This window comes from Melanostigma gelatinosum (genome assembly GCF_949748355.1).
Source record: "Melanostigma gelatinosum genome assembly, chromosome: 21".
Lineage (NCBI taxonomy): Eukaryota > Metazoa > Chordata > Actinopteri > Perciformes > Zoarcidae > Melanostigma > Melanostigma gelatinosum.
This window is the reverse complement of record NC_136654.1, coordinates 20,369,889-20,393,226: the sequence shown is the minus strand read 5'-3', so window position 1 is coordinate 20,393,226 and position 23,338 is coordinate 20,369,889. Positions and strand designations below refer to the sequence as shown.

The window sequence follows — 23,338 nt, the reverse complement described above, 5'->3', positions numbered from 1 at the left end:
CACCCATTTCTTTCCTAAATGTAGTTAGGAGACATGTTTCTGTCATCCCAAGATTGGATTTCAGATTGTTTGTGAAAACCGCTGTGTATGTCGCAAAACAGTGCCGAGCACTGTGAGAGCCTTTTGTTTCTCAGCTAGCCCGTCGCTCTATGCCATCCCATCTTGTTAGAGACTCATCACTGTGTTCCCCAGATGGTTGGCCCAGACGTATTGGGTAGCATCACCTAACTGAAGAGCAATTTAACAGTTAACTCACTCCACGCAGGCCCAATTACAGGTGAATCTAATCCTGGATTAGACAATATGCAACTAGTCTTTGTTTACAAGCCTCAGGCAAAAGGGGATACTGATCTGGAAAGATTCAATTTGAAGGCCCCAGACAAGGCTGCACTGACTCACCGCTCCGATCGAGATCATTTGTTTTGCATTTACTTTGAGAAATTGGAATATCATTGACTTGCTGGAAAGCGGCAGAAACAGAGAAATAGGTGCAATGCATTTTTTCGACTTCACCGCCGCCAGGCTTGGCAATAAGGACATGTAACTGATGCATTAAAGCGGCTTGATTTGACTTGTGAAATGGAGTTGGTCCACTGCACTGATCTGTTTTTGCCAATTTTGCATTCCCTGCACCAAATGTCACATTATGACAGCGACAAAAGATGCTTTTGGGTAGTAACCGCTTCCCTCACATCTGGACACATTAACTCTGGGAGCTGACTGTCTGCTTGCCTGCTGCTCTGTGCATCATTTGCACTCAGTGCATCATAATGACAAAACATTCCATAATAATGGCAGGTGTCCACAGTAACATTGCTGTCCAATACGTTTTGCAAGAAAATCACTCATTTTATCACGAGGGGGAAAAAAAGATGACATTTTCAAATGTTGATATTTGTTACTGCTAATGCGGTTCACTGTTTTCAACTGGCAGTAATTTGCACCTTGTACTTTAGCAGAGTGACTGTCACTGGTACTTCTTTCCTTGAGTTTCTGCTACAGTGTAGTCTGCCAGTATATTCCTCCCTGTGCCTCTCTTCTCATTCCTGTGCACCGAAGGACTGTAAACTTGTCTATAGAGTGAAAGGAGGCAACGGAAGTATATTACAAACCCCTCCAGTGCACTTGCAATCTGGACCACATCCACAAACATCCTTACAGCATATGCACAGGCGTGTTTACTCAGCCTACAAGGTCCAAAGACAACACGTACAAAGAGACAACTGTCCACTATTATGCCCGATCAATAAAGAAAAATAGAAATGGATGCTCAGGAATCTACTAGTAAAACATTTTTTTTTTCTTGCACATTAGCAAAAGCAAATCAATAAATAAAAATAGGCGGTGCACAATGCAAAAGTGAATTTTATATCATCTGAATATCAAGCAGGGACATGTATGTGCACACCTCTGCCTCATACAAAGAGCTCAGCCTAATCTAATATTTGCAGAAGCCTGTATGTTTAGGGAGGAATCCATTTTTTTGCAGCACTATCCTCTCTCGATCTTGGATTAGAACCCGACCCACTGTATCTCTCCACTTTCCTGGCATTTGCATCATTTTAAATCACAATCTTGGCAGGTTGTTTGGCATGAAAACAGCTTCTCCTTCACCTCCTTGGGACCTCTCTCGACACTCCCCTTTGTGAGTACACATGCTCACACACACCACACACACACACACACACACGTTCAATACTAATGCAGCAGCAGTGTCATCTGGCCCTTTCAGCATGACTTCACTGAAGAATCTTTCGTGAAGGCCAGCAAAGGCCACCAGGGAAGGAATGGGTGCGGTCACGCACATCTAAAAATCTTTGATCCCTTATGTGTTTAAACATTCATACGCAACCATTAGCTTGTGGCAAGTTGGCTTTTAAAAGGAAACCACAGAGCAGGGAATTCTCTGCCTTGAGCTTTGAGCATGCCCCAGTATATTTTCTGGAGACCGTCAAATTAGATTAGATTATGACAGTATTGATGTTTGAAAATCCGGCCTGTCAAAAAGTAAGAAGCACATGTTTATTTATGTATGCATGCTGCGCAAGTCTCCTTCATAAAGACAGACTTTGGTCTGTCTCTTGTGACAAACATTAGTGTATAGTACGCAGAGTCTAATGTTTTAAATATGTATATGTCAGAGGTTAGTCCCCCCCCCCTGCTGATGGGTTGTGCTGGTCTGTGATCTGCTCTCTACTTTTGATTTGAGATTTGAGTGACAGGCTGTCAAACTGCTTACTTTACTCAAGAGTGAATGTATTGGTTAAATTCATCGCACTTTCCTGATCAGCTGTTTGACGATGCCGTCCTTAGACAGCTGAGAAACATTTGCTTTCGTCGACTAACATCACTGTCATAATGACATGGTGCTTAAACACATGCTGATATTTGTTTCATTGTTGGAATCCCATGATCCTGAAAACATACAGACAAGATTTCAGTATATTGTCTTTTATATTTGCTGTTTTTTTTAAGTTTAAATCATCTATATAAATTAAAAACTAATAGTACAGCAGGCTGGTGCCACTAAGCTGCTTCCTGGTTAATTTCTAATAAAAACATCAGGCGTACCTGATGTTTTTATCCAGAGTGACGTATAAGTGCAACACTGAGACAGGCTTAAATCCATACATCTCCAAAATTACAAGCAACTAATTAGTATTTAATACAATCTGTGTGAAGCCCACGGCACCCGCATGTTAGATAACAATGGGGGAAAGAAGAAGGCTGGACAAATAAATAAGAGGCATAGAGAGAGCGCGATTCAGTGGGTAGAAGGGGACTGAATCACCATTTATCATGGATGTCAATTAATGGTCTCTAAGCTTTTTAAAATTGAATTCACTTTCAATTAAATCAATTTAATACAGAAACTATATTTGAATTATATATAGAAAAGGTTTCCAATCCAATTGGATGTGAAAGTGAATCCAGCTTAGCCTCCGGTTGGAGAGGCCCATGTAATTTATCCCCGGTGAGGGTTATTTCGTACACAGCCATGTAAGCACACACACACACACACACACACACACACACACACACACACACACACACACACACACACACACACATTTCAGCTCTATTGAAGTATGCTTGCAGTGCTTGAAGGTCACATTCAATAATGAATTCAGTGGAATAGTGACAATTACACACACAAACTGTTCATGCCAGCCAACACACATGCACCCACGTGCACACCCACGCGCATGTCCCCCGACTCCCTTCACTCCAGTGCAATGATGATTGGGTCTCTCCACTGGACTGACTCCACACTCCTGCTCTGCCATTCCACTCAGCACCGTGAGAAATCACCTAGTCAGTCTAGGACTATTACAGAGTAATTGGCCTTTTAAAGAGGGGCTCCACCATGTGAAACAGTGTAACTGAGAATGATACTCTCGTTGCTCCGTTCCCCATTTTGTCCTCCATCCCTTACATTCCTCCCCGTCTCTGGCCTCACCTCTTGCTCTCCCCTCTCTTTCGCCAGCTGCGTTACAGTGTGTCGCTGCCCTTCAACGCCGCGTTCTTATTACACCCCGTCGGACTCTTGTTGACCTCCAAAAGCTCAGCGCTGGAGCTGCCTGTGTTGCCACTTTCAGCACTGGACAGCTCCTTGACCGGACAGGCCAACTTTATTTTGAAGAGAAGGGCAAGATGAGGCTGTGGAGCAGTGATTCGGTTCGTAATGCTGTGCCAAAAGAAGCAACTATGTCAGCAGCATTGAAGATGAAATTGTGCACTCCTAAATAACATGCCAAACGACACAACTACACATCTATAAATGGCAGGAAGAAGTAGAAGTTTACGTAGTAACAAAAAGATAAAATATATTATGACAAAGGTAACATCGAAAAGCCCCCTCATTCAACAAGAACTGTACGGGATAACCCTCAAACTAGGCCAAAATGAAGACTTCCCAGTCAAAACTTTTTTTATAATTATGCTGGTTCAACCATACATTTGTTAAAACGGATCCCTTTCTGTTTGCGCTGTCCAAGATTCATCTCAGTAATTATTTTAATGTTAGATTTTTATTTCCATACCTAATTTGTTTTTAATCAGCCACATTGGAGGCTGGAGCAAGTGCCCCCAAAACAACAAATGTTAACAGGTGTATTTTTCAACACAGATATGTAACGGTTTTAGGAGGCAATGATTGTATCGCTCTGCCGAGTTTTACTACCTTCCCATTTAAAACACCATGAAGACAAAGCACCAAATAGCTGAGCATCTATACATCATTTAGTATCTGCTAACAAATCTGAGTCCACTTTACAAACGCTCTCCATCTTGAATTCAATTACATCACTGGCAACTCGCACTCAGGTTCCAGTCGCTGATAAACGTATCTTCATTACTTTTTCAGCGTGCTCTTTTGGCCAACATTTAATTATAAGAAATATCAGCAAACGATTTCTGCTTTGGCATCACGGATTAGCGCAAGTCTCTGTGTGTGTGTGTGTGTGTGTGTGTGTGTGTGTGTGTGTGTGTGTGTGTGTGTGTGTGTGTGTGTGTGCGAGAATCTTAAGGGAGGGAGCTGTGAAGAAGTAATATAGGGGAAGGAGAAAGAGAGAGAGAATAAATAGGGGAAACAGGGGGGAGGGCGTCTGTCAAACACATTAGCAGATTAGCACACTGTTTGTTTGACTTGGAGAGAGGCAGGAGGCCTCTGGGGAGAGGAACTACAGGTGTGTGTGTGTGTGTGCGTGCGTGCGTGTGCAGAAGATAGAGAGAGAGAGAGATTGATGAGAGTTGTTATTGCATGTATCTGTGAGAGTGACAGTGTGTAATAAGAGTGTGTGAGAGTGTGTCTTCCTGTGCGTATGTGTGCAGCTGTGGAAGCGAGGGAGGACGAGGACCTCATTCTCCGACAAATAGCCTCAAGCCCCCTGGAGCAGAGATAGATGAAGAAAGACATCTTAAATAGTATGCATCAAGTGAATAACACAACGAAGTAGAATAAAAAAACAACAACAGAAAAAAAAAGCACAGAATGATCTTGCCAGCACAACCTCCTGCTTTAAAAAAAAAAGAAGAAGAGCTGAAGTAGTAGAGCGGCTTGGGCGCTTGTAAGATCTCCCTTTGGAGGTTTACTGGGCCTGAAGGGGACGGTACCTGGGGGGGAGACCCAGGGTCTGACCCAAGGTACACTTCTGGGGAATACATTTCCCAGCAGGAAAGTGAAGTGAAGGAGTGAGCACAACAACCCCCCCAGGTATACCCGCTGGAGAATAGCTGTTCTGCGTGCCACGTTTTCACGGTGACCCTGACCTGCACATGTAATGGATGGCCGTTGAATGTGATGCGGTGGACTCGAATGGAGATTGTTCTTCAAACAGAACGACCGGGGTGTGTCAGCGAGCATCCACCCTGCTGGTCTCCACGGCTACACTTGTAACCGCAGTCAAGTGGGACAAGAGACCGATATCTTTCTTTTCAGCATCTGTTGTGACAAACCGTAATGGAATACAACATTAAAAAGAGATCGGAGTGCATTACTATCATTAAATGAGGCAATAAAATGCTGTAGATTGATCTCTCTCGAAAATGCTGGTCCACAGTTCACAAGATTAGAATCGTCTGTTCTAATCTTCTTAGGTAGGATTTCCTTGCCAGCAGACATGTTGGGAACCTATGCGTGCTGTTGTATTATGGTATGTTTAATCTTTGTTCTTAAACCAGGACAGATGCCACAGCGGCAGATGAAAAAATGGGATCACTGTGAATTTTGAAGATGCTGACTATCTGACCTCTTAGCGGCGTGGTGATCCCCAAAGAGGTTGTCATGGCAGAGACATCAACAGGCAGAACCATATCCAAGACGATGTATAGATACAACATGTTACCAAAGATAGACAGCAACGGTTGCAAGGTCAAGAGCTTTCAGTTCAAGTGTTCAGATGGACAGACAGTTAAGCCCCCCCCCACACAAAACACACTCCACTATTCATTTAGATTTGTCTCTTGCTGATCTGCCACTCCCTGTCACAATGAGTACCCCAGACATCTACCCCTCAGCAAAACACATTAATACTTCCAGCCAGAGAGGAAGACATAAGAAGAGGAGGAAGCAAGGCCCACTTCTCTGAGCCAGAGAGACAGAGAGAGAGAGGGGGAGAGAGAAGAAAGAGCAAGAGAGCAGTAATACGTTTCCATCTGAAATATTAAAGCCACTGCATTAATCTGTCTTCCCTCTCCCTGGGGTGCTCGTGAAGGCTCTCGCTGTCCTAGAGTTCCCTGGAAAAGGACAGAGGCTGGCTGCCTCACCTCCTCCTTCCCTCCACGCCAGCACCGGCTCTCCACCTCTCCTCTCATAATGACCATTTAAGTGTTTATGTGGGAGTGGGCTGTGGGAGTTTTTCTGAAATGGTCGCCACTGTCTGGCCAAATTAGAAAGCAAGGAAATGGCTTAATTTTTCAATATGTTTTTCCATATTTGTACTTATATGACTAAGAATGAAAACTAACAAATTCTTAAAACGAAGAATGAAGAAATGATTCCCGGTAGTCGATTCATCTTTTGGACTGAAAGAAAATCAACAGGTGGCAATTTTGACCAGCTGTCATCTGTCATGCAAACGTGTTGATTCAAGCCCCTTAAGCATTGATCTGTTTCATACATCAGTCGAGTAATTAATCGGTGGATAGACATTAATAGTGAGAAAAATGCTCCGTATTCTCTGGCTCTGGTTCTCCTGTGTGAAGCTGATTTTGCTTGTCATCTATCACAGTGAACTCAATACTCAACTCAATACTTTTGGGTTGGCCATTTAAAAATGTTTTGAAAGCTGTGATGGCCTTTTTTGTTTTTTGCTATTTTCTGACATGTCATGAACTACTATTTGAGAAAATAACGGTTCATTTCACAACTTTATTTTGACAATTTGACGAAGAAATGGATTAACCTTTGAAAAAAAGTTTCATAACACAAGTAATTGATAGCTTCAGCCCAGGTTAAATAGCCAAGTGCACTGATTGACACATCAATTGACCCAAATTGGGCAAGTTTTAACATTCTTAATTCTAGACTTCCTAAAAAAGCAGATGCTGGCACCTCTTGAAGGTGGTGGCACCCATCTAGTCTTTATCGAGGCCACCAGATCCACAGCTGGACGCATCTGGCCTTGCTATCTCCTCTCTCTGTCTATGCATATACACACACAGCATCCATCAAGTACACACACACACACACACCAGCTGTTGTGGATTACCAAGGACCAAGAGCGGGTCTATTTTCTGACTTATGCCCAGTGTTTGATGGCGCTGCCCTGGATGTAAACCAACACAAAAGCACTGGCTTTACTATTATAATATTACGTACTGTAATAATGCGTGCTTTGCTTCAGCTGTACACTAGTAAGTACACATGGATAGAAGATGCTTTAAAGTGAGTTGTGATGAATGACAGGTGCATTTTAGATTGAACCCACAGGCTTTGGCTGCATGCTACAAAAAGCATATCATGATTGTGTTGAGGGAGGCTGCCTCTTGTGGTCCAAAATCCGACAATTTAAAACTCTCCCGAACCCTCTGCCAAAAAGGAGCAGATGAATTATGCCTTGTGCTTTATTTTCTTAACGTTAGCTAGCATTGGTGACACAGAATTATCAAGAACGACTACCTCCCCTTCAGTTCTTTCACGTTTATGAAATGTTGCGCACCTCCCGTCATGTCAAATTCCTTGTATGTTCAACATAGAATGGCAATAAACGGTTTCCGATTCTGATCTGATTCTGATTCAGCATCTTGCTTTTGTTTATTTCTTCTCACTGCAAAGCATTATTACAGCAAGTTGTCGCACAACGTCGGTCTTGGTTTTGTTTGCATCTGCCTCCCCATGAGATCACGTGAGGTGGTGCACTGCTCCCTCTGGCACAATAATCTCAATAATATCTTGCAGTGTGCGATGCGTCATTATTTTTCAAATAGTGTAATGTGTGCATGCTTGAGATTAGAGAGAAGGACATCAGTGAAGTTTCTCCTTATGTGCGGTGACGCAAGCCTGTAGTCTGAGCCCGGCTTTACCCGACACACACACACACACGCGCTCTCCAAAAAATCAGAGGGAGCGCAGTCCTTTTGTAAAACAGACGATTTAGGAGTAACAACATGCAAAATAGTCACTTGGGTAGCAAGCTGAGGCTTTAAAGCTTAACTTACTATGAGGGGGAGAGGGTGAAACCATTGGACTGAGGCAGCACCACCAATTGCTTTCACACAACTGCAATAAAATATTCCATCATATTCCAGAAGCATCCCTGTCTCCAGCTGGGATCAAAGAGTGCACTTGACAACGGCAGTGTCTCGCTTGCACCGTGACCGAACCCATCATTACGTTCCATTAATGGCAATCATGGAAAATAGATAATAGGGTTTGGTGTTCTCATTTCCTCAGTAAGTATAGGTACATAACAAGACTACATACAAGTGCTGTATCAGTAATACTGCAGCAAACAGCGTAACCTTACCACTATTTGTATACACGGCCCCACTATGCATCATTTTGCCGCATGTTCACCATTCAAAAGATCAGAACAGATTCCACATCTCGCTCTGGTTGTACTCCTTTCAGGCTGTCTGTGACAGGTGTTTTATAGGGAGCAGTGCTGTTGTTGTGGATGTCCTATCAATGATTCAATGCAGCACATCAGATGGAAAGGGAGAGATGGAGAGAAAGATGTCTCTGCCTGGATATTCGGGGAGGGGGGGGGAACTTTCAATATATAATTCACCGAGTTGTCAGGTTGGGTGTGAATGTGATGGATGCTTTTTTCTGTCTCGTAGACATTCAGTGCTCTTAAACCTTGGATCTCTTTGGCCACTTTCAGCATGAACTACACTGCCAAATGTCCTTTTATGATTTTTTGATCCTTACACTATGCTACTGAAGACCTGCAGAACTCCACATATACACACACACACACACACAACACTGTCGACACACTGTTCCCATGCCTACTTGGTGTTGCCAACATGTGTTCGCAATTGTGTTTTCTCAAACCGAAAAAGGGCGCTCGACGCAGTTGAAATGAAATAAATGTCCACCATTGGCAACTTTGCAAAGCTAACACAGTCCAAAGCGTATGCGTTTGTGTATATGTTTGTGTTTATCGGCAAGCTTGGGCAACAAATCCATAGAACAGAGCCATGTAAAACGGCAGATTAGGGGAATATGAAACACACTCTGGAGTGAGCGCTAGGCAAGGGCTTTTGTCTTGTTATCTTTGGGAGTGAGTTGACATTATTCACATGGATAAGGTTTTACCATGCATGGATTACCACATGAGACAAGCTGCGCGAACCCACAGGAAAATAACATCAGAGGACCTTAGTCGATCCCGGTCTCCATCTCTCTCTCCACTCAGGCTCCCGCTCTATTCATCAATGCCACGATCAGCACACATGGGGCTTCTGACATCGTGTTTGAAAAATAATGGCATCTTCTGTAACTTCACAAGGGGCATTCGTCCATCTTTCTTTCTCTTCCTATTGAATATTTGGGAACACAAATACTTCAAAAAGCCCAAATAATCGATGTGCCTATATTGATGTTTTAATACATACATACTCATTATCCTAACACATAGAACCCTGCAGAACACAATAATGTGAGGTAAAGTAGTTCAACACTAAAAAGACATGCGGACTAGTTCAAAGACCACTGAAAAAGACGTCTTTTAAGCTGTCTCACTTTAGCTGCTTCCTTATTATCCATTGGGAATGGTATTCCACAGTTTAGGAGCAGAGTTATTTTTTTTAAAAGCTGCAAAGCTTCTCAACAACTAACACATCAACAGTGAAGGATCAGACCGTGGTCAGATTGTGGACCAATCACAAACAACGCAGGATCCACAGTGCAGGCCAGTCCTCTGCTACTTAAAGCTTTATGCAAAATCAAAAGTACTTTAAAGTTGGGTCCTAATGATACATGGAGCCAGTGTTCTTCAAAACATGCTGCGCTGTTAACATAGCTCATTACTCCACTTGAATGATAGGCTCTCTCTTTTTAGTTTTCATCAGAAGACTTGCAGCAGGATTTTGAATATTCTGGATACTATTTTTCCTCCTACATTAGCTTGTATATTTAGGTTTTTTTAACAGGGGGAAACCTGCTAAAAAATAGGCGATAGACTCCTTTTTACCACTGCAAGTACGCTGTACTATCGCACTGGCCTTTCTGTTTGTATTTTCCAGGTGTGTACACGGATGTGTCCAGCACCAGCCAGAACCCGAAGCAGGGTTAGGAAACAGTGATGTGGCTTTGAGAAAAGCATATTGAATATATGATTTGAACTTTAATAAATCCTAAAAATTGTTGATTTTGATCATTACACATAAACTTCAAGTTGTTAATCCTTCTAAAGCCAATGCTTTCTTGTATTCTTCCTTCAAAGGAATGTTTGAAACGTAAAAGAGTTACCTCGATATCTAGTTTAACTCTTCTTAAGAGTCTTTACATCCGCAGTTTTCATGGATGTGTTTTTACTTTTCAGGATATTATCTGAGACACTGTTAAAGTCGTGGTGAACAGATATATTGGGAAGACAGCACATGGAGGAGTTACTTACCATTACAACTGAGATGAAAAGGGTTCTGAGGTATGTTTTCATAAATCTCTGTCTTCTGAGGGAGTGAGTACAGAGGATCGTCATTTATTTCAAAGCATTAGGATTTTACACAATCACAAATACACTTGAGATCCCATTTGATATTTAAAGTAAGGTGCAAAAAGACGGACATGATTATGTAAGCCACTGAGCGATGACTAGGCATGTCAAATCTATGCAGCTTTAAGGTTCAGTATATGGAGAACTGAAGGATTTCAGAGGCCGATATGAATAAAAAGAAAACCATCATAATTCATAATAACAATGAAATAGTCTTGGCTCCTTATCATAATTTCCTCAGGATTTCTTTGCAGGGTGTAATGACGGTCGGTAATACGGAATGATGAACGATACTCTTATCTCTTCCGGTGCACTCCTAAGATAAGAGCTCTCATTGGCTGCTATTCATCCTGTCAGCAATGAGAGGAGAATGAAAGAAGCCCATAAAGAAGAACTGAGAGCAAAGACAGAGGCGAGTGTTGGCCTTAAAAATAGAGGACAGGAGGATGAGAATAAAAAATAGGAGACCCTAAGTATAGAGGCATGAAAGATAGTGGGAGGGAGGCGAGAGAAAGAGAGGTGACCTCTATCTCCACCTCCGCCTCCACGCGCCACACCAAGCCTCTCCATCTCGACCGGGACACCATGGCCTCCGCAATCGACACTTTCCTGCGGGCTCGTCATGTACCCAGATGCTGTGTGCGAAGCAGCGCCAGTGAGGAATCCCGTTCCACATGCCACGCACACCTCAGTTTGAAGTCGTGACTTCAAGTATCCCTTCCATGTGGCATAAAGCGAGGGTTTAGATGTTTGGAGGAGTTGCTGCCAAACGTACAGTTAGAACTGTGGGCTTGTTTTCATGCCAACAGGATGAGGGCATGTTTGATACCAACAATGTGGCAGACAGTGAGTGAGATTATGTCTATATGAATTGCTACTTGAGTATCATTTTAAAAAAGGAAATCAAATGTAACACAATAAAACTCAAACACATATATCATGCAGGTTTTAAAGTCTTACACGCAAGCGCTGTCCTTTTTATAACCCTTTAAACTGCTTTTAAAGGGTACGTGGGCCATAAATATTTGAATGGTTAATGAAGGCTTTATGCAGCCACTGCAGCTGTAATCCCTCCAAAATGGGACCATATATCCAACAGAATAGGGAAGGAATCAAGCTCCATAATACATTAATCCCACATGGCACTGCAGTTGTGTGGCCACTTGCAGTCTCTTGAACAAAAAAAAGAAGAAAAAAGTCTGCTTTTACCATAGATTCAACGCATCCCACCAAAACTGCCTCAAAGCCACACAACCCCCTCCCAACCCAACACCTACCCCCGACTCTCATCCTTTTCCTTTCCGCGTTATTCGTTTGCAAATTGATATCGGAACCAGAGACCCCGCAGGGTCCGTAATTCAATATTGGGATCTAACAGTCTCAGATCAGATATGATGGACTGTAATCCTCTCTGCGCTGCCACAGCCACATGCACTACTATATCTCAGTGACCCTTGAGCTATCAGCAAGTCACTGCGTTCTCTGCACATGACTGGACGAGTGAATGAATGAAGGAGTGGGTGAATGAATGAATGAGGCGGGTTTTTCTTTTTCATAAGCAGGCCGATACAAAGTATCCATTCCTAAAACACAAAAAAAGCACCGTGGCAGACTCGTGGGTAAGTAGGCATGACAGCATGTGATTAAAATGAGTGAATTGGAGAGTACTCCCCATAGCACACACACATCAGCACCACTAAACCCAGTCTTGTTCTCTACTCTCCATTTCTTCCAATTTGAAAAGAGGTAAAGTGGGGGAGTCATGTTCGCAGACAATAATGATCCCACTGTTTACTTTCAATTAGGATTATTTCTTCCCTTAGGCTAAGAACACCTTTATTTCCTTGTGGACAAATTAGTAGCTATTAACTCTGTAGGAGAGGCTTTTTGATGCATTTATGAAAAGAGACGAGCAAAAAGAAGCCAAATGTACATCTAAACTTTTACTGATTTTGTGTCCAGGGACCGAATACCATGAAAGGCCACATATGACGATCGGTGCCTTCGCCTCTGAAAGACAACACGTCGAAACTGGAAAAAGGAAAATGGCAGGTCAGCCTTTTAAAATGAATCAGAAATCGGAATTGGCCAATAAAATTGTAATCGCTGGATTTCTAGTCAAATCCTTGTGCCATTAGACAACTGAGCACGGGACATCTCAAGCACTTTATAAAAGGGAAGCTTCATCAATTATTCACACTTCCGGCAACGCACATGTTTCTCTTCCCATACATTAATATTTCAGCCCCTCCCCTCCCTCTTCTTCTCTCTGCCACCCTCCAGGTGGACATTTTTTCTCCATAAATCACAGTGACATTAAGAAGCCCTAAGATGGCCTCAGTCAGTACTCCAGGAGGCCAGCTTCACGATGAGTCCCCCGACTGCTGCCCGAGAGTCAAATGTCACTCAAAAGCATCGGATAAACACAACAAGATTACCTGCATAGAGTACATGGAATGTTATGGACACATTATTTCAATCAGGAGAGACTTGTTTCATAAGTTTAACAATGATTTATTATACAAGCGTCAAATATGCAAAAGTGCAAAGTCTTTGGCGATTGGACTCCATCCTGAAGTACTATCACCGAGGGTAGGGATACTGAGGTCCAACAGGCCTAATCCCCCCTGGAGTCCAGACACTGGTGGTGGTAATGAAAGGAGTTGCTGCACTGATGATGCATCAGGAGCCTGACTGTGATGCTGACTGGAGGTGACTGGGGTGGAGGAGGGTTGCATCTGCTTAGCTGAAATGACACCTGACAGCAGCAGAGAGGAGAACACTATTTAAAGATTGACAGCAACGATATGATTGGCTTGAGGACCCGGTGTGCCGAATCTGGTTGGTTACTTAAAAGTGCACGCCCCCAACCAGCTGATAGAGTAATTACAAGGAGAGGAAAGACAGCGATTACTAGTGAGTGTCTTCCTGATTGAACTTGCGCTTGAGCTACATTTCAATCAGGAGAGACTTGTTTCATAAGTTTAACAATGATTTATTATACAAGCGTCAAATATGCAAAAGTATAAAGTCTTTGGCGATTGGACTCCATCCTGAAGTACTATCACCGAGGGTAGGGATACTGAGGTCCAACAGGCCTAATCCCCAAAAAGACATTTATTTATATGAATAAATAAATGAATAAATACAGACATACATACCTTACTGCTGTGGTGAATTTCCTAAGAAAATAGACAATTAGTCATGAGAGAACTCTAAGGGTAGAATGTGAACAAGTAGAGGTTAGACCAGAGGTAAGATGACCGGTTGAGTCAAAGCAAAGGATAGAGGAATGTCACGACGGACTGCAGACTAGGATACGGGGGTCTGGAAGACCGCAGACACAGGATAGGGCGGGTCTAGATAGCCCTAGGGGAGTATGGTAGGATTTCAACAGATCCTGAAACATATGGCGGGGTCGGCCCTGCGGAGGGTCCGAGCGCAGGACTGGATAGGTGAGGGTCAAGCTAGACCGCAGACAAGGATAGGTGGGGTCATATTGAGACCGCAGCGTAGGATAGTAATGGGTCACGTTTAGACCGCAGAGCAGAATAGGGGGGTTCAAGAGAGAACGTAGAACAGCACGGTTGGGGGTCTTACGGCCCCCACAGGTTTGGGGTCTGACTGCCTCAGCACAACCAGACCGGGTGAGCTCACCCGGGAAACTAGAAGGTATGTCATACTTTGACAGGTCTCGCATCATTCGGACCGCGAAACAGAAATTGTGTCATATCTGACTGCGAAATTAGAAATTTGTCAACTCTGGACGGGTCTCTTATCATACGGACCAGGAAATTAGAAACAGGGCACCTCAGACCCACATTTTCTTTTAGGAAAGTAAAACAGTCCCGTCGGACCAGGAAACAGACACGTTAAGCCAGGTCACATTTACTCAAAATGAAAACCCTGCTGTTCAGAAGCCTCTCAAAATAATTGGCCCATCTCCTATAATCCCCAGACATTACAATAGTGTTTTATCAGTGCACTATTTGTGATATACAATTGATCATGGGAACCGCCCGTGCCAGATTGAATTCGGAGGTGCATGACCGAACCGTGATCACTTGCGGGCTGCTGCTTAGTTATGTTTATTTCGGCTCATAACGATTTGTAGTCTCATGAATGCGCTCCACTTCCACTACTGGGACAGGTGCTTTCAACTAATTAAATGAGAGCGATGCTCCGGAGCTCCAGATGTTTGTCAGCCCCATGACTTCCTCATTCGTCGGAAAATGACCCGGAGCGGAAACAAAGTCTCCGCTTCAACAGCGAGGAGCCCTCACTAAGACCAGGAGGGTGGATCACATCACTCCAGTTCTGATGTCTTTGCACTGGCTTCCTGTCCAACAAAGAATTGACTTTAAAATCCTGCTGTTGGTTTACAAAGCACTGAATGGTTTAGGGCCAAAATAAATCTCTGATCTGCTGCTACCTTATGAACCATCCCGACCCCTCAGGTCGTCTGGGACCGGTCTACTTTCTGTTCCCAGAGTCAGAACTAAACATGGAGAAGCAGCGTTCAGTTTTTCTGCTCCACATATCTGGAACAAAGTCCCAGAAAGCTGCAGGTCTGCTATTCTATAAACACTCACAAACACCCCTTTGGTGCCATAAAATGTATATATAATGTGTAAGATGAGATAATACACTGATAACCTCCACTGCTTTACATAACTCGCTGATTCAGTTCTGTATAGGACCCATCGCAGAGACATTGTGGTGACAGGTTTGAAGTGAAAGAAAATTAAAATGTGGATAACACCTTGAGGGCAATCTGCATAAAAATGAGAGCGATAATAATAGAACGGGTAGAATGGTGGTCTGAGATATGAATATGTAAAATATATGGCCACGCCTCATTCACTCAACTGTGATATGCCTTTACCTTGCAGCTGGTTCCTTACTTCTGGAGCATGCTCTCATGGTTTGACAGTCTTCGCCCGAACAAATTCTTGGTTTTTTTTCACCTTTTGTAACCAACACGCCCTATTTCTGTCCTTCTGCTCTCTCTCTCTCTCTCCATCTCGCTCGCTCTCTCAGCCCTCGTTTCTCGTGGCTCCCTCCCTCCCCCCCCCCCCCCCCCCCCTCTTATTGATTCAGTGAGGTTCAGTGGGTAGAGCGGGCCACTTGCAACGGCAAGGGCATGGGATCAATTCCCACAAAATTCCGAGCATTCGCCCGGGCTGTCACTCTGGGATCATTTGTCCGAATCCTTACCCCACTGACTACACTGATGTATTCTGCTTTGTAATTCGTGCCCATCAGTGTCAAGTGTCTCTGCTAGCTAGATGTTCAGAGCCAACACTGCATAATGCTTCATTCATTTGCATGTGCATAGTGTAAACACATCTTTGGCTCTCGGATGAATCTCATATAAGCCAACGTTACACAGTAAGGATGTTTCTTTCTTTTCTTTAAGACATCTGTCTGATTAATTGGGAGAAAAACAACTTGAGATTGTATCTGTAAATTTCTTGCGCAATAAAAACTCTAATGGGAGCAGGTTGGTTCACAGTGTCAGAAGGACCACATGTACTGTAGCATGTACTGAGCACATGGTTTTTGCTATTGCCTCCACCAGCAATGCTAACATGAATAATTGATATTTCTGGTACCACAGCATTTATGCAAGCACTTTACTGAAATCCCCATTCATTTTAAATAAGTAAGCAACTGAGATTTTGACGAACAGTGGCCATAGTTGTGTCAGACAGGTATGTCCAAATGGTCTTCAAGAACTGTGCGGCGGAAATGATAAAAAGCTGAGGCACAAGAACTTGCTTTTTCTGACGAGGATAATATTTGTAAATCGGTGCAGCTGCACACACACGCTGTGCCGAAGCGGCTCTGCTTGGGTCGGCCTCAACGAACAAGCAGAGCGTGTCTCAGGAGAGACAGAGGGGCCTCAGAGGCAGCCTGGCAAATCTGAGCCTGACCTCCCTGGAGAGAGAGAAAGAGCGGCAAACTGGATTTATATCTTTGTTTGTAATCCCCCTTACACGCTTCACTGGTCCTACAGTAGTACTTTGTGCAGGCTTAATGTATAGTCAGGAAAATAACAAATAACAAAAAAACAGGAGTGTCAGGAGAAAACATCGAAAACGGACGTCTGTGTCGCTCTCCGGTGTTTTCCTAGCTGAAATACAAAACGTGGCACAATTTCTGACTGGCTTTTGACTCCATAGTGGTATGAGGTGAGCCTGTTATTCAGACCGAAATGCCATTTCGTTCCCGCTCCAGTATTCAGTTTGACATTGGCCTCTTGTGAAGCTGCTTTCTGTTTGGGGAGGGAGTCTATTTTTTGCCCCGACCAATCCCCGTGACTGAAGCGTCCATCTGCTTGACGTCAATTTCGGGCGACAGAATCTGCATCAGCGTTGGCTATCGGAAGTCAGCTTTTACCCTTCACTTAACACAAAAATTCTAATACCTTTACACAAGTGGTTTCAAGATGAAGGACTGAATCCTCCCCTTCCATTTTCATAATTACCAGGGAAGCCAACTGAAAATGAAACCCATGGGGATGACAGCAACAACGCTTTTTCATCTGTTAAAAACAAATCCTTCAATTCACAGCTGTTCTGGTTGTTTCAGAAGCCTTGATAGCTGTGGATTGCTCTCACACAGATGACAAAATGACTCTCACCTACAAAAGGCGCTGACTGACTGGCTTGTTTCCCCAACTGGGTGAAACAGCCATGGATGCCATTGAAGAGCAACACCAGACCCTTGAATTGCCTGACAAAAATTTCAATGTGGCTGGCGATTCACAACTCGGGAATCAGGCAAGCGAGATGTGCATGGAATTACAAACCACACTTCCCTCAGGAAGATTCCTCACAAGCGAGAAGAGAGTGGCATTGGGCCCCGGGCCAAGGCAGCGTCCATGGTTTCCCCAACAGGCATCCATTGTGCTCTGCTCCATTCACCTGTTATTTCCCTACTTACGAGCCAATGGGGCTTGTATGTAGAGAGTGGAGTCGGATACGTAATGGCCTCAGAAAAATAAACGATAGATTCATGAGTTTGGGCACACACGCATGCGTCAGGCTCGTCTTGGTGTTAAAAGTGTGCCAGTATTTCTGTGCCCATATGCTCATGAATATGAGCTGCGGAGCTAACGTATGAAGGAAGATGGAAAGCACAAAAGCAAAGCAAAAATAGATGGAGAAACACAATGACACTGAGAGCGGACACAATAACCATGGGGCAAGAGGGAGAGCGAGGGAGAATGAGGAGGGGGGAAAAGACAAGAGGAGTAGGGAAAATATGTCATTATCCCCAACGGACAGGGCTTGTCTTTCTTCCAGGACACAGAAATTAATTTAGATCTTCACCAAACAGCAACGAGTAGAGTGGGGGAAAAAACATGTTACTGCCTCCTATGCGCAGTCCAGATAATGTGAAACCAGAGACCATACAGTATAACTGCATTAGCAAACAACTTAACATAAAATATGAGATGACTTGGCCGTGGGTAAAGACAAACGCACCCGAAGCCATGTTTTCCAGAGCGTTTCATCGTCAGCTGAGACATTTTCTGTGTGTCTTCACACTGCACAAATCTACAAACTTGATGCATCCAAGCTTTAGAAGAAGCTGCACTCTCTGACGTTTGCTCCATAAACGGCAGTGTTTTGCCCTCAAGAATACCGTGTTAGTGTTTTGCATCTAATATGGCACATAAATACTGTACATAAGGGTTTTGTGAATGAATATAAACAGTACAGAAGTTGTGTGAATTAAAGCAATATGCAGTAAAGAGAATGCTTCAATATTTTAGCCCATACAAACATTGTCAATACGAGGCACGGGGGAGAATACCATAGCAACAAGAAGCCATTTAACACAAAGCGTAGCCTTGGGCGTATAAGTCGTGACAGTGGTCTCTTAACACTAACCATTACATTTTAGCAATGTTCCCTAACGTTGTTTGTTGTTTGATCTGGTTTAAATTCAAAGTGTTCACAAATACTGGAAGTGAAAGCATGATAGTGAACCTATGACTATTTAATCAATGGATTCACAGCTGTGGTTTTGCTCAAGGAGGGCTGAAATTTCAGAAATAAGACCTCCAAAAAATGGTTGAATGCCGCAAAGTCAACTGGTGAATTCAATCAGTAAATAGTTTTACTTCCGTCAACATGTTGAAACTCATGCTTCTTCTGTCATCAAATGTCTTTCTTCAAATTAAATATTAAATATTACATAGACTGTAAGTAACAAGTGAATGTGGTCACCCAGTATTTTGTAGACTCCCGTTTTAAAGCCTAGAGTTTGGCATTTTGACCGTCGCTATCTTGGTTTTTACCCGTTCCCAACTTGGCTTTTTGCAACCGGAAGTGATTTGATAGGGCGGACGTAAGTACAACCGAACGCTGAATAAGACTTTTTAGGCAACCAAAATGTTACAAATTTCTTGAATGAACTGAAAACACATTGTGGAAGGGTTAAAGTTGTAAGACAACTCCCAGACTGGACAAAGCTGTGTTTGTGACCTGTCAATCATAAGGTAGCCACGCCCTAAAGCATACCCTGCTTTTTGGTCTATGTTACTCTGAATAGGACCATAATTTGCTAAATGAACATCATGCTGTATTGAAGAAGACTTGGGACGAGCGATTGAGGCCATAAACCCATGTGTACGATGTTTACTGAGGTAATCAGGTGAGGAATAGGGTCATTTTCTCATAGACTTCTATACTATCAGACTTATTTCCGGAGGTTGCCGACTGAATGACCGAGGAACAAGTTAAAGTCTGCAATCAACCTACAATCATCAATGAAAGGAAACCATTTCGTCCTGGGTCTGAGAATGTACTGTACATGAGGAATATCTGCAGCAATTTCACTACAAGGAGAGATTTCAATAAAACATCATAAAGCTGAAATGTCGAATGAAAAACAAACATGCTTTCAGGTGTAGCATAGATGTGATAAACTGGGTGACTTACTTCCCATTTCACGTTCCTTACAAAACAGGCATTTGCTGTCACAATTTTGTATCTTAATATGTACACGCGATATGAATGATGAGCATATTTTATGTCAGACTGCCACAACTTTCCGGTGGAGGTACCGAGCTATTAATATGACACTTTCCATGGCTTTGAAAATATCAATGGTCTTTTTTTGTCAGGAGACAGGATCTATTTCTACAAATATGACTACTTTTGCAGCAAAGTTTTCATCACTGACGTATTCAATTATTACTTTAACAATGCTTGCTGCCATGGTGATGTTTTTGGCAAACAAGAAAGGGGCTGAGAGCTTAAAGCTTTAAAGCTTTTTGTAATCTAGGTTCAAAGAATTAGAAGCATGGTCTGCATTTTCAAGATCTGGTTTACTTCATTGAAATAGAGTTGAATAAAACACTGGGACGATCTGTCGCCATTGATTTGCAACAATGAGGACAGCAGACATGTGTTTTGGTGCCTGTAGAGTACCACCTGTTAGATATTTACTAAATGCATGGGTAATGGGTTGAATAAGTGGGCAGCCCACTAGCCATGATGTCAACATGTAGGCTTGAGACTTAACAACATCAGCCTCCACTGAGAATCACTTGTACATGTGAAAGATAATATTAACTGAGTGCAGCTTTACGAAGCATGCTTTAGCGAAGGCAGTGCCATTTTTATAGTATACAGTACAAACAGATGCGTCCTGATGCTCACACTAGGGGGCTGCCCGGTTTGGCAGCTTTCAGCTGTTTGGCAGCTCTTTGTAGAGTGACATGACTGACTCTGGAGCAGTGGATTATAGTGCGGGCGGAGTCTGAGGACTGTCTATTGGAATTTCTATACTTGAGTCCATTGTTGCTTTGTGAATTCAAGCTCATCACAGCCAATGTTCTCGCTCAATTGGGAAAACTACAAAGTTTAAGTGATTTTTCTCAAAAGCTGTTCAACTGCAAACAGAATACATACAGTTTAATACCCAATGTCCAACCAGCTGTACGGAAAATATTTGGCCTGAGGTTGAGAGAAACAAAATGATCTCTGATCACCGTTAGCCTGTGATATCGACGCCATTGAAGCTTTCCAACTGGTGAACGACAGGATATCATTTAGTCAACAGGAACTGCCATACAAACGTATGATCAACACCAGAAACGTTGAGAAATGAAGGTTTCAGTTTTCACATTAAAGTTTTGTCGTTGCAGATTGGAGCATTTTGCTGGGGGGGGGGGGGGGGGGCTAATTCCCTAAATTGGTAAACCCACTCAGCTCATATTATTAACATGACATTTTGAAGACAGTACTTGTTGGCCACTGGACCTGGATCCTTTGCATTGGTGCAACTGTATAAAGCTAAAGCAAATCATGCAACTAAACACAGATGATCAAGAACCAAACGTGAGTTTTAAGTCAAAGCTGCCCATTTAAAGTTTCAACAGAATTTATTTTGAGTTGGAGAATAAAAATCCGACAGTCAATACAAAGGCAATACTCATGACTGCACTCGCATCCTGCCCCACCCACGTCTGAAAACTATGCCTTGTGATGTTAAAAACATGCCCCTTGTGGAATGAATAATCAGGAAGCCTTTTTTTTTTACACAATGCTAAATTCACAGCTACCCTGCTTTACGCCCTATATCTCCCTGAAGCCTTTTTCTCACTTAGCCCACTCCATCTGCCATCTCTCTCTCTGCTCACAGCTCCCACTCATCATTCCCCTGCTTTGGTATGCTTCCTGCATTTTCTTCCTTTGCCATCCTCTTCGACTTTGTTGTTTGTCAAAGTACTTCTTCTCGTTCTCTCCATTGCCTACCTCATTTCTATCCACTTGTCCATTGCAACCTCGTTCTCATCCCTACATACATCTACTTTCCCCTCTGTGCCTTATCTTTCTGTCTCTCTCTCTCTCCCAGTATATCCCTGCAGTACCTGCGACAATCTGCTCCCAGTATCCTCTGATCTAAATGAGATGTGTGGCCTTGCTATATCTGATTCCTCTAGACAGGAGGTGAAAGCTAACCTTTATCCCGCTTCGACACCTCACCAGCTCCTGTTATTTGTTTTCATAACACAAATGTGCCGTCCTCAGTCACATGACACATCAGAAAGCTTCAACATCCCAACTCAAGCAGACCAAATAAAATATGTTTTACTAGATGGGGCCCTGCCTTTAACTCCCAAGATTCCTATCGGATTAATGCGCAAGTGAAAGATAAAGACGAGAGGGGTGAAAGTACTGAGAATATCCCCGGATATCTATCTGTGCTAATGAATGTGATTAATGTTGAGCTGCGGTAGTATCCACTTTCCATTTGGATATAAAAATAAATAATGCATATTCTCAGACCATGAGTCATATAAGACGTTATTCTTTTTTAAATGCAGGCACACAGTTGCATGTAATAACTGGCTGTTATAGTGACATACCACTATTACTACTGCAAGTGCCCAGAAAAGAGCTCTTGTGTAACACTCATCTCCAGTTCCATACATAACCTCACACAACCGCACTAACTCTCCATAAACCCCGAAGGTGAACTTACGTGTTCGGAAGCGGTGGTGTGGGCGTGTGGCCGGGCCCTTGCCTTGGCGCCCGTGATTCCAGCGTGACGTGGGCTTGACTGGCGCCGCCTGCTGGGAGGTGGTCGGCTGCGCCTTGGCGGTGGCCTTGGCGGTAGCCGTAGTTGTGGTGGATGCTGCCGTGGTGACGGTGGCAGAGGTCTGCCCCGGCTTAGAGTTGGCGGCTCCGTTGCGTCCACCGCCGGTGCTGCTTCCTTTTCTAACAGTGCTGCGAGGGGTGACCTCCTTACTGCCAAGTGGTGGGGTGAGTCGGGTGGCGCGAGTGGTGGAGGTGGTAACCACAGTCCCACTAATGCGGGTGCCGACACGGTTGTGAAGGTGCGGGGTGTGACTGCCATCTCCATTGGCAGTGCTGCCATCTCCATTGGCAGTGCTGCCATTGGCCGAGTGGTTCGCCGGTGGCCCCGATCGAGTTCTTGGCGCCGGAGCTGTACCATCGGCAGCTAGCGGCGTGGTAGTCAACACCATGGCCGTGGTGGAGGCAGTTGAAGTGGTGGTGGCTGTGGAAATGTCGGGGCCCTTGGGCATGGCACTGGGTTTGGAGAGAAATATGGGGTCCTGTCCAATGCTACCTTTGGGATCCACGAGATCAGTGGGGACATAGTCTTGGACAGATCCCACAACAATCCATTTAAGCAGCATGAGACTGAGTCCCAGTCCCACAAAGCCCATTACCAGGGGCACGGCACACAGCCAGGTCTGCTGGCGAGGCCACACAGCGCAGGGGCCGCAGCGGAGAGGGCCCGGCGCTCTGGGAGATGCCTGTTCAGCCCCTGGCTCCTCCAGTGTCATGGCCGCTAGACTGCTCGCACCGGAACGCTCACTCATCCTGCCGGAGCTTTTCGTCTTGTTGGGGGTGTTTCGGCGGTCAAACAGGTGGCCAAATGATACAAGGGCACATACGAGGAAGGGGGTGCGATGCAGAAGAAATGCTGGGCATCTTAAGTATGTACCCACACAATACCTAGCCTATATATATATATTTATATATATATATTATCTACATGCACAAACATAAATCATTAACTAATGCACAAGCACGAGCAGACACAACCCACTCACATTCACCTACTACTAATTAAAAACTGGCAAAGCACTCAAACGCACACAACAGTGACATTACCTACAC

General features: G+C 43.8%; 1 protein-coding gene across 1 annotated transcript in view; it reads right to left on the bottom strand.

Moving 5' to 3' along the window:
• The window catches only part of nrg3b (neuregulin 3b), a gene marked incomplete at both ends in the record, with an annotated part of 185,185 nt that extends 162,148 nt beyond the window's left edge, over window positions 1-23,037 (bottom strand). The window contains one exon of the mRNA XM_079293078.1: window positions 22,173-23,037. Within this exon, the coding sequence (XP_079149204.1) occupies window positions 22,173-23,037 (865 nt within the window). The remainder of the gene's footprint in view (window positions 1-22,172) is intronic.
• Window positions 23,038-23,338: the final 301 nt, after the last annotated feature.